This window comes from Syzygium oleosum, unplaced genomic scaffold (genome assembly GCF_021117445.2).
Source record: "Syzygium oleosum isolate NSW1041296 unplaced genomic scaffold, Sole_v2.1 Sole_v2.26, whole genome shotgun sequence".
In the NCBI taxonomy this organism is placed as follows: Eukaryota; Viridiplantae; Streptophyta; class Magnoliopsida; order Myrtales; family Myrtaceae; genus Syzygium; species Syzygium oleosum.
Window position 1 is genome coordinate 606,573 of NW_026607510.1, and position 12,493 is coordinate 619,065.

At 36.2% G+C, this 12,493-nt stretch overlaps 1 protein-coding gene across 1 annotated transcript; it reads left to right on the forward strand.

Moving 5' to 3' along the window:
- Positions 1-3,892: 3,892 nt before the first annotated feature.
- Positions 3,893-8,614, forward strand: LOC115682661 (magnesium transporter MRS2-F-like). The gene is made up of 6 exons (XM_030606958.2): positions 3,893-4,364; positions 4,941-5,051; positions 5,328-5,456; positions 5,980-6,125; positions 6,553-6,688; positions 8,172-8,614. The coding sequence occupies exons 1-6, from the start codon at positions 3,957-3,959 to the stop codon at positions 8,451-8,453; spliced, it is 1,212 nt and encodes a 403-aa protein (XP_030462818.1). The 5' UTR covers positions 3,893-3,956; the 3' UTR covers positions 8,454-8,614.
- The last annotated feature ends 3,879 nt before the right edge of the window (positions 8,615-12,493 follow it).

Here is a 12,493-nt window from a genome sequence, read left to right on the forward strand (position 1 = left end):
TCATAGACCCATTTTCAACCCATATTTAATGGGCTGAATTATTATATGTGTCAGTTATATTCAATAAATGGGTTTACAGTGGTAATGCCCAAAATAATATGATATTAAATAGATTCACAATTTACTTAAACCCAACACATCTCTTTGACTCTCTCTTCATTTTCTCTTGCTCTCACTTGATCTCGCGCTCTCTCACCTCAGTTTGTGTATGAATTTTCCTACATTAGATTAAATATGGAAGTGTTTAAACAATATAGCTTGAGTCAGGTATCGATTGGGTATGGGTCGGATTTGGGTTAGGTATGGGGTTACTAAATTTGTATTGCATGGAAATGAGTCAAAATGAGTTAAATGGATCAATTTAGATTGAACCATTTTCGATTCGACCCACCTGTTTGACACGTCTATGTGTGGTTTACATATTTGCATGGGTTATTTCAAAAAACTTTCCTAAATATGAAAATACAAAAAATTTCCATTACATTTAGGATAGATTGCATTCATATCACTTTCTTAATTTATAATTACATATATAGAGAGACCACGTAGTAATTTAGGAAATTTCCAAATTTAGATAGGATTTAATCTAAATTATTTCCTAATTTAAATTAAATAATCTCATACTTAAGTATTTTTCTATTTCATCTTTAAAAGAGAATCACAAAAATATCTCATGCATATCTCATATAGAATTAGTCATATCATTGCCATGTCATCATTGTCACGTCATCATATTGCCATGTCATAATTTCCATGTCATCATATCAATGTCATTTATTGATTGCATGTTCAGACTCATATAAATTAGATTGCATGTCATGCTAGATTAATTTAGAATTTTTGCCCGACATTAATGTTAGGTTATGTCACATGTCATTAGTTTAATAATTCAAGCATGTTCAACTTATATCAAAATTGCATATAGTCTAATTTTCATAAACAATAAAAACCCAAAAAAAATTAAATTATGTCATTGCATTTAGAAAATAAGTTTAGGCTATGTATGCATTTTAATTAGCATCTTGCAGATATTGGGAAATTAATCACAGTAAGGTTGTGCTTTGCTTTGCATTGAGGTATCCATATTTCTAGCAATTTATTTATTACTTTGATTTATCGAGTGTTACATTATTGATTGCGCACTCGCATGATCATTCATTGTATGTTAGTGGATTAGGCTTAAAATTGGCTTTGACTGCTTGCAAAGTATTTTCGAAATAAAGAGAAAATGTATTGATAAGGCGTTAGATTTATCTAGCGTAACCAAGTCTCCGTATTCATGAATCTCACACTTTACTTGGGTTTTCAATCGACCCATAATAGATTAGTGGCGATTCCTGAGTAAATTGAATTGCATGTTTAAATTGAATAAATTAAAACCCGAAAATTGTGATTGATATGGATTTGGGAGAGTCCATACCAAGTCTTTCATGTTTCACCTTAGTAATCCATTAGCTTTTCTATTGGTGTTTCACCTCGAGAAAGGTCGCGACACAATACGTGGCATTAACTTTTCAAAGACACTTTATTGCATGGCCATATAAAATAATATAATCTTAATCTTAATCTTGGGGTCTTATGTCGGGCCTTACATGCTCAGTCGTGAAGATAAACTTGGTCTACATAATTCATAGAGCAGGCAATATTTTTTTCGTGCTATTCACTTTTTATTTTTTGCTGAGAAACATTCTACACATATACACTTTTTTTTTTATCGAAACATTCTAAACATATACAGTAAAGTAATTAGTGCCTAGAATCGTCTGTCATATGAATGTGAGTCAAGTTATCCATAAATTACTTGAGTTTGACTGGCCAATTGCTCGAACTTGTCTTAATTCATTTCAAATTTAGGTAGCTTAAGTACTTAATTGAGGCAAACTCAAATTTGAAAAATACTTGAATCAACTAACTTGCAAGCCTAAGTGAGCAATAATGATTTACATATTTTTTTTCTAAAGGCAAAAGCCACTAAAAATCCTAAATTATGCCTATTATGGCACATTTTCTCTGAATTTTTTCGATGACATAAAAAATTCCAAATTTATACTTGTGTGACACATTTACATTCTGTGAAAATTCTGTCAATTAGAATCATTAAATATCTATTTACATAGATGTGAGAAAGTAAAGAGTGTCGACTGGCACCCATGTGGTTTAAATCAAATAAAAACGACATTGTTTTGATTGAAAAATCATCTAACAGTTCACATACATACACGTTTGGGGTTTTTTATGTCATTTGAAAAAATTTAGGATAAATATGTCATAGTGGGCATAATTTTAAATTTTTTTTTCACAAAATATGCTCAGGATAAACGTACCATAGCAAGACATAGGTTAGAGTTTTTTGTGACTTTTTCCCTTTAATCAAATATAAAAAGATGAAAAAAAATTACAGGATATTTGCAAAAGGTTTATATATCAAAAACCATCATCAATTTCTAAAAACCTTCAAGTAACATCTCCTCCTAACTGTAAAAAACCATAATCCCCAAGTCCTATGCCCATCTGTTTCCCCTCTCCCTCTCTCTTCCTCCACCCTCTTACTCACCCAGTCACGCACACAAAGTAGATACTCAGGATGTAAGGATGCAAGTTGATATACGAAACAAAGTGAAGGATATGTTAGGGTTTGAGAATTTTTTTGAAAGGGCAGTTTGGGAAGGAAAATGACGATTTTGGTAAATAAGTGGGGTTGTAAGGATGCAAGTTGATATATGAAAGTGGAAAACTCACGAGGTAAGTTGTATGTTTTAAAAGTATGGTTGGTACTTAAAATAAAGCACTATCGGACGGTAAATGTCGAAGGTATGCACTTAGGTGGAATATTATAGATACAGTTGACCCCATAGCGCCATAAAACTTTTTTGTATCCGCCTCTTGTTGTTGATTGCTGACCATGTGAAATACATGTAATACTTAGAAAAAAAAAAGGGGTACGTTTTCGGGACGACACTAGCACACGAGAGTGAAATCAAATTGAAGCAATTCGGATTAATTGCGAAAAAAAAAATCAATACAAATTTGGACATGAGATCTCAAATTGGATTAATTCCCTTCTATTTAAATTACAAAAGATAAAAAGAGTTCATGCCATTAAATGGAGAGAAACCAAGGGCATATTCGACATTTCAACGGCACTTCGGAGGAAAAACACGAACAAATCCCAAGCCGGGGACCTAATTCCAAAAAAAGACACCAACTTTATGTCAAGGGACAATTCTGGCACGAATTTTTTTTTGTCCCATAAAATAGCACTAACTTTAGGTCGAGTGACAATTCTGGCCCAAACTTTTTTTTATCTCGTAAAAAAGCACAAACTTTCACTTAAATAACAAATCTGGCCCCCATTGACTTAAAACCATTGATTATCTAACTTGACTATTCCACCTTAGTAAAAAATCCACGTGGCTTGCTGACTGGATTTAAAGCACTATTCATTATCTTGTTCTCTGAACCACAACTTGAAAAATAACAGTGAAACCATTCATTTCCTTCACTTCACCGGCAATTCAAAAATATCTCCAGATTGAATCTCTCTGGCCAGACTTCATCGTTTTTTCGTAATCTGAAATTGTAGATCACCATCCATCAACAGACGCCATGGACATCATAACCTTTTTTTCTCAAACAAATGTGACTTCAGATAGAAAGTCAACAGATGGCTAGATTTGGGATCAGGATGAAAGTTGGTGATTTTTTATGAGACAAAAAAAAGTTTGGATCAGAATTGTCACTCAACCTAAAATTGATGCTTTTTTATAAGATAAAAAAATTCAAATCGGAATTGTCTCTCGAGCTAAAATTTGTGCTTTTTTTTTTTAATTAACCCCAAGCCGGGGGTAGCCACGTCATCCCCTCTTTCCGATTTCGGCGGGAACGTTTCGCCTCCCCTTTAACCATATTTGCACAGAAAAGATCCATCCTATTTTCTCCAGATTTCTTCAGCATCAATGGCGTCCTCGCCTCCGCCGCTGGAGCGACCGGGCGAGGAGGAGATCGGCCGGGCGGCGATGGTCCAGGCGCAGCAGCTGCCGCCGCAGCGGCGGAAGGGGATCGGGACCAGGGCCTGGCTGATCTTGTCGGAGCCCGGGGAATCGCACGTCGAGGAGATCGAGAAGCACTGCATCATGCGCCGGACCGGCCTCCCCGCGCGCGACCTCAGGGTGCTCGATCCGGTGCTCTCGTACCCGTCCTCGATCCTCGGCCGGGAGCGGGCGATCGTCGTGAACCTGGAGCACATCAAGGCCGTGATCACCGCCAAGGAGGTCCTGATGATCAACACCAACAGTCCTCTGGTTTATCAGTTCGTCCAAGACCTCCAGCACCGGGTTTCTACCTCCAATTGCGCGTCTCAACAGGTAAGGTTTTAGGCCGAGTCGAGACGATCTGGCTTATGTAGAAACCTTAAGGTAGGGGGCGAAATAGAAGGACGTAGAAGAAATCTGCACGGCATTTCATAGGTTGTCAGAAATATTTGCTGAAATTTGCAAGTAGTATCGATCGGCTATCATTTGAGGTTTCGAAGTGTGTTCGGTATTGTGCGGTTCATCGTATTGCGCTCGGTCATCGTGTTAAGAGCAGTTTGTTTGCAAAGTCGATCATGGTTTAACTGTTATTTGCCAGTTTGCTCTTTATAACCTCTGCTACTAGTGTTACATGAATTATATTGTATTTCTACCTAATGTCAAAGTGCCTGCTGAAAGAAGTTGTCCCGGCATTTGATTTGTCTGTCATGACTTCATTGAATCGCTTGATAAGCGCAGTTTGTTTATGAAATTACTAACTGTCATTTGCTGGTTTACTCCACATTTGGCCTTGGGTAGTAGTTGTAATTGAATTTTATTGGTGTAGCTCTAGCAAATGGAAAAGTGCGCAAGTTGTCCTGGCATTTGGTCAGCCTGTCATGATTCATAGTTACATTTTTGCTTTCAAAGGAAGTTGACGGCATGACATCGCCTGCTGGTGGGCATCACAAGACATTGCCATTCGAATTCAGAGCACTGGAATCTTGTCTTGAATCTGCTTGCCGGTGCCTTGAATCAGAGGTATACGTGACACACTTGTACGTCGAATCTAGTGAAACAGTTCTTAAGGATGTTATACCTTCTCAGGCTACTTTATATCTAAACACAGTTGGTTATCATATAGAACCGGAATTTCTCGCCCTTTCCAATTAGACTAAAATTGCAGGTTGATTTTTTGTGTTCCATCATTAAAAACTGCATCTCTGAAATTTCTCCTCATTCCATTTGACTTTTAGCTTCAAATTTTTTACTACTGTTGAACTGTAACTGAAATGTTCTCCTTTGTGACGTTGTCAGACCAAGACCCTGGAGGAAGAGGCATATCCAGCTTTGGATGAACTAACTTCCAAAATCAGTACACTCAACCTTGACCGTGTTAGACAAATAAAGAGTCGTCTAGTGGCCATCTCTGGCCGAGTACAGAAGGTAATTGACAATATATTACAGCTCTTTTCGTGAGTGGAAGGCAGAGGGACTGCACCCAGGGTTCAACCAATCCAAGCATAAAAAATCACAAACTCATTAGCCAAAGCTATTCACCCTTAAGACAGTAAAAGAGATTGAGGCTGAAAATTTTAATCTCTGTACTAGACTAAACACCTTTCCGTGATTCCAAGTCTTCTTGAACTGATCATGCTATTTTTTATCCAGATAACTCCAACGCCGCTGTTCTCATGTCCAACATTTATCTTTTCCATTTAGGAGATAACTAATCGAGTCTGCCCTTTCTCCTCACATTCTGTTTTTATACATGCAACTTGCATCTGTCATTTCAAAATTTTGAAGACCCTTAAGAAGCACTCTGCTGCGTTAATCTGATGTTTAAAATTGTGCTTGTTAAATTTCATTTGTCTAGTGTTTTATTTTTGGTAAGCATATTGATGTGTTTTCTTTAACGACAGATTTTACCTGATTGTTACATAATATTTGCATGTTTTCTTAAACATAGGTGAGAGATGAGCTTGAACATTTGCTGGATGACGATAATGATATGGCTGAGATGTATTTGACAGAAAAGCTTCTTGCTCGGTCACTGGATAATGCTTCAATCAGAGAGGAAGTAGACAATATCGCTCCTGAAATAGATGATAAAAGGTGACTGACAGCTTAAATATTTCTACATACTTAGGGAGGGAAATGTTGGCCCACTGGTACTTTAATTTGATTGTAGTCGAGGCAAACTATGTTTGTAGAAATGAAGCGAGAATGAAGTTTGCAGTGTGATGCAATGTTGAAGCATGCATACTAGAAGGCCAAAAAAATAGAGAACACTGCTGTACCCATTAATCTGTGGGACAGAGAGGAAGTACCTATTCTCTCAAGTCCAAACTTAAAATACATCAACTTAAAACTACAAGCGTACCGACTTGTACTGTCTGGCCCCTTCGATCGTTAAACACTTATAGCAGTATAGCAGTTTACATGTGCTGTGTCGATCCACAACTCCTGTGTTCTTTTTTTCATCTACAGTTGTCTTGTATAATGTGATGGTTTGATACTCTGCAATGATATGTCATGACAGGGCTGAAGATTACAATCAAGAAGAAGAATTAGATTCTGTAGTTTTGACCAGCTACAAGCCTAACATTGAGGAGCTTGAGATGCTTTTAGAAGCATATTTTGTCCAAATTGATGGCATACTGCAAAAATTGTCAGATGTATGTATCTACACGCTTACCCTGCATGCATTGCTGAATTTGGTGGTCCATTTTTTCAGCTCACTAGTATGTTATGACTGTCGATATATGATCGTACTTTATTCTTTGATCACTGACTATCGTAGTTGGCTAAATAAGATAATTCACTTTGAAAATATTATGATTTGCTGCCTTAAGACAAATTCTACTCATACAACCAATAAAAAATTTGAGGAAAGGTTTTCTCATTTTTTTTTAATTTGAAATTTGCTAAATTATGTTTGATGTGATGAGATGAGGCAAAGGAAGGAATGGAATGGGAGAAGGAATATAATGAGCATCCAAATTCCTTTGGTTTTAGAGGAGAAATAACGTGGGAACATAATTGAAGGAATAACAAAATGTCAATATTTTCTTTGGAATAAACTACAGGGAGTAGAAAAGAGAGGAAATTCTTCGAAATGTGTGAACAAAAAGGCGGAGGAATAGCAATTCCTTCTGTTGAAACTTGGGGAGAAATCACAATTCCTCTACTGGTGGAATGGGCATTTCCTTCATTCCACGTTGGAATCGGTCCCAAAAGTGAATGCCCAATCCTCCTAAGTAAAAAACATCATTAGTGAAAATGTGTTTTCCTTGTTTTATCTATCCGAATAGAGTATATTATGCATCTCTTTATCCTAAATATAACACACTAGAAAGCTAAATCCTCCCTTTAGCCATCGCATGAATTGAGTGATGGAACTTACATAGTTTTCTTGATGCATTTCCATACACATTGCCATAAAAGTCCTCTTCAAGCCTTTTCATCTGAATGTAATTATTTTTACATCAGTCTGTTGCCTCTGTCATGAAGCTACACATAAATTTATTAATAAATCTGTTGTGATGTGCATGTGTGATGATCTCAAGGCTATCTCCGGAGAGAGTTACCTTGACTGTGAAATAGCATCCAGGAAGCACCCTTCTATCCGTTTGAAGTATTGGTTGAAAAAGAAACTCACGAATGGAATCCATCCCAAAAATACACATTAAGTAGATGCATGACTTCACAATTTTGTGCTCATAGCTGAGTGGACAAAACATATTTAACTCTTCACTATAATTGTTCAACCATTTATGAAATGTAGGAAGCATATTACTTTCAAGTTCCATGATAGGTTTGATCAATCATGCAACTTGTGTAGGCTTTTTGATGAATTTGCTTTACAAGCATACTTTAAAAGCATGGGTAGCTGTCGTAAATTTTCCCTTACTGTACCTGCCCTTTTCTTTACGACAATGAAGTTGGATCGACTGCCCAGTTCCCTCCGTGTAGTCTGTCAAATATACATAATACTTTTTGCATCTCTTATCGGATAGTAATGGAAATGAAAGAGAATGGGAAAGATCATGTTTTCGCTGCATTAACATCTAATTTTGCATATACTTTTCTTACATCTTTTGTATGCTATACATTTGCTGGACTTACTATGTCTAACAAGACATATTTCCGTTTGTGTAGATGAACGATTATGTGGATGATACTGAGGATTGCATCAATATAATGTTGGATGATAAGCAGAATCAGCTGCTGCAGATGGGAGTGATGCTCTCTACTGCAAACATGATCATAAATGCGGGCATCGTGGTGGTCGGATTGTTCGGCATGAACATAGAAATTAGCCTCTTCAGTGCTCATTACATAAAATTTTGGGAAACTACCATCGGCACTGTCGGAGGTTGTGTTGCAGTCTACCTGATAGCTGTTGGGTGGGGTATGAAAAGAAAGCTTTTGGCCTTATAGAGCTCCCTTCCTCCTTCAAACGGAAGCTTTCTCTCGAATACTGTTTTGCACTTGGCATTTCGTTGTTTCATTATCGTCGTAAATGGCACTGACCGAAAAGCACTGACCGAAGAATGAACATACGAGACTGCTTTCTTACGTGTTTTTGGATTCTTCCGCAAGTATTAGGGTTTGCTTTGATTTAACTGATACATGTTTTAGATTCTTCGAAGAGTACACCTGCTCCACTCGATTCATTGGCCATAAATTTCGACATTGCATGCGAGCTACATGCACAAGACTTCCAGCGCATTGTGCGGAAAGAATGGTAATCATGAAGAACTATGTTCCTTCCTAGAGTTGGAAGGTTGAAGCTAGATAGATAGCAAAACTCAACTATGAATGAATTTGAATGTTTAGACATAAATTGCTATCGATAATGAGCATTTTTTTCATTGGTTAATTATATAAAGTGATATAAGCGATCATTTTTAGGAAAATATTATTAAAATTATTCATTATTCGCAAAATAAACAGAGCCTTCATAATAAACCGAAAAATAATAGAGGTATGGTTTACTATTCACTAGAGTAGATGATGATACACGCTACACTTCAAATCCCCCACAGTCCATGGAAGTCGAAATTTTTAAAGGTTAGTAAGAGTATGAAGAAAAATCAGAAGTGCCTTAAAACTCATGCTTTGCCACGAGGAAAAGCTCATGAATGGATGCAAGATTGGGAAGAAAAAAGCAGAAGGCACTGCTGAAATGATGTGGTGATGTTTATGATTTTGAATTCTTGCCATTGTCAAGAGCATGAAGAAAAATTAAAAGTGCGATGGACGATTCTATTGTTTTGTCTAAAAATAGGTTTTCTTCTTGTGCTTGGTAGCGGTAGATTGCTGAAAGAGTTGGTTAGTGTGCAAAAAACTGGTCATCTGATCTACGGGAATTTGATGACAACTTACTGACACTTTAATGATATTACCAACTTTTTTTCCGATGGTTTTCAATTACCAACTTTTTCCTATTTTTTATCCATTTTTATGTGCTTTTCTAATTGGCGTCTTGAAACGTGCCGGTTCTTATGTGAATTTACTATATATTAAACGACTTACCAATATTTTCTTAATTATATTAACAATTAGTTTTGAATTACCAATTCTTATTTGTGTTACTTAAAAATGTTTATTTATTTTTTTAATTTATCAAGTTTTGTTATCGTTTACCATTTTTTTGCCTTGCTTATTAGCCATTCTATGATCAGTTACCCACTAGATTTACGTTACTAAGTTAGTGATCAATGTTTATTTGGTTTATTCTCAATTACCAACTTCTCATATAACTGACAAATAAAAATTTCTCTAATCTTTTACCAACTTTTATTTACCTTTTCTTACCAAATGTACCAACTTTTGTATGGAGTTACTAACATTTTCTTGAGTGACTTACCTAACTTTTTTCCCAATTAAGTAACCTAATACAAATAACAAACCAAATAAACTTCTAGCAAAAAAAAAAAAAAACAAACCAAATAAACGTTTATCACATACTCAAATATGTGTTAGTAACCTGAAACTATTTGATGACTTAATATGAGAAAATTTCATAAATCACTTAAATTAAAGTTAGTATTTCATATAAGATTTGATAAGTTTAAGACATAATTAAGAAAGGTAAATAAAAGTTGTTAAATATAATAAAAGTGATAATTAAAATAAAAAATAATCATGGTAAGTGAATCAAATGAGAATTAGTAATCCGAAATTAGTGGTGTGACTTAACTGGAGAAAAGTTGGCAAATCTTGACACCGGAAGGCAAATCCGATTGTGTTCAGTTGTTAATGTGCATGGAGTCAACGGTGCTTTGGATGAAAATCTGGCATTAATGCATGGCAAGATTTTCAAGGGCTTAATTACTAAGTAAAAAGTTGCAGATACGATTCGGAGGACCCGAGGGCCTGGGTCAAGATAGATTTACGTGACATGTAACTAAGGGTGATTGCATCAAACCTAGCAAAATGGATCCATGTCTTAAATGTATTAGCCCGTTTACACACTATTAATAAATGCATCGTGTGTGGATTTATCCTTTTAATCCGTTTATGACGCACCTAGACATATAATTATTTATGTCATGAGGACACTTTTATATACGTCTTATTTGTAAATGTTGATATATAAGGTTCATGTATTCTAAACATGTCGTGTAACTTGTTTGGTAATGCTTCATGTTTGGATTGTCACACAATTAATAAAAGTGTCATGTTTGGATTGCGACTCGATTGATTAATAAAAGTGTCGTGTTCACTGTGTCTACTTACCCATCTACTTTAAAACTTGCCCACTCAGATCAGAAGGCTTTCTTTGGAAGGTGGGATGTCGATGGTAAACCTGTAGATACGTCAAAGCACAACATATAACCAACGAGGGTTTGGTCAACTTAGGAAAAACAAGAAAAAAGCATCCTTTGACTTCGCCTCCAAAATGCAAATCCTATCGATTCTGCCCTTGATGCGCATTGATTCATCAGGGCTTTTGGGAGGAATGCGTCATTACTGCATAGCGATTTCTTCCTCGCGCGTGCTTACAGTGTTCTCTTTCGCACCATGTGTATTCCGATATATGTGCCTATATAACCTGGCAAAATCATGTTTCTTTGCTATCCTTCTCTTGATAACAAGTTTAGTTCCTGCATAGCGGCTAGGCCAAACCACCTCGATAGCCAATAACGACAATCACAACCATGACCAAGATCGTCTCTAGCATCCTGTAGAAACTAGCTTTGTCAACTGTTGAAGAAATTCAACTGGTCTGGGGTGTCAAGAAAGCTCAAGAACACGCCAGAGATGATCCAGAAGGTGCTCACCGATGCTGTGCCGAAGCAAACAAAAGAGGCAGCTGTGAGGATTTGGCTGTTGAAGCTTAAAGACTTCTGCTATGATGCCAAGGACGTGCTAGACAAATTCGAAGCCTGGGCTTTGTGGAGGCAGACGAGATCGACCGAGCACTTGACCCTCAGAAGGAAGGTACGCTACTTGTCCTCGTGGATATCCAACTTCATTTTCAAGTTTAAGAAGGCACATAATATGAAAGATTGAGAAAAAGACTTGATCGGATCAATGAAGAGAAAACTCAGTTCAACTTGTCGAGTGATGTTCATGATAAGACTATAGTTCCACCAAGGGAAACTCATTCTTTTGTGCCCCTTCGAATGTGATTGGAAGAAACGAAGAAAAGGAAAGCATAATAGAGTTGTTCATAAGATTAGATGATGGTGGAGCTAGAACGACAACAGTCGTTCCGATTCTTGGAATGGGGTATTGGAAAGACGACTCTTGCTAAATTGGATACAATGATGATAGGGTAAACAAACATTTTGATCATAAAGTTATCCATACCAGTATAATTCCAAGTTAAGAAGATATTAAGAGATATCTCTAATGGCCTCAATCATGTGCACAATCAAAGGGAGATATATGGCCAATACATGTGCAATATACGTGCAATCTTGAGAGATACGAATAATCAATAGAATTATCAAAATATCTCTAACAGCCTCAATCATAAGCACTGTCTGTTGGATATTTCGATAATTTTGAAATATTGAAAGCCATTATTTTTTAAAACGGTTTTTACCATCATCAATTTGTAACCGTTTTTGTCCACTATTAATCTATAACGGTTTTGCAACGACCGTATAACGACTTTCTAACGGCTTTATAATGGCTTTATAACAACTTTGTAACTTTTGATTTATTTCTTCATAAACTCTTCATTATTTTATAATGGCTATATAACGGTCATATTCTTCTTTAATTACTGATTGATTTATAACGGATTCCAAATGTCTCTCTCTTTCTTTTACCTATAAATAGTTACTTTGAACATAATTCGAAAGTGGTATCGATATATCAAAACAAGAATATTCTTGTTTCTCGTTAGACATCTTTCTTTCTTTTGTTTATTGGGTTTTACATATAACGTTGTTCGTGTTAATATTCAGTGCGGAGTATAGAAGAAGGTGTGTTGTATCTTGGGATGATAGCCGCTAGAACCT

What these genes read in the sequence shown, in the direction of transcription:
- LOC115682661 (XM_030606958.2), top strand. Translation starts at nt 3,957, where the DNA reads ATGGCGTCCTCGCCTCCGCCGCTGGAGCGACCGGGCGAGGAGGAGATC. An exon ending in CCAATTGCGCGTCTCAACAG is followed by an intron (nt 4,365 to 4,940) that starts GTAAGGTTTTAG and finishes TTGCTTTCAAAG; the next exon opens with GAAGTTGACGGCATGACATC. An exon ending in TACTGCAAAAATTGTCAGAT is followed by an intron (nt 6,689 to 8,171) that starts GTATGTATCTAC and finishes CCGTTTGTGTAG; the next exon opens with ATGAACGATTATGTGGATGA.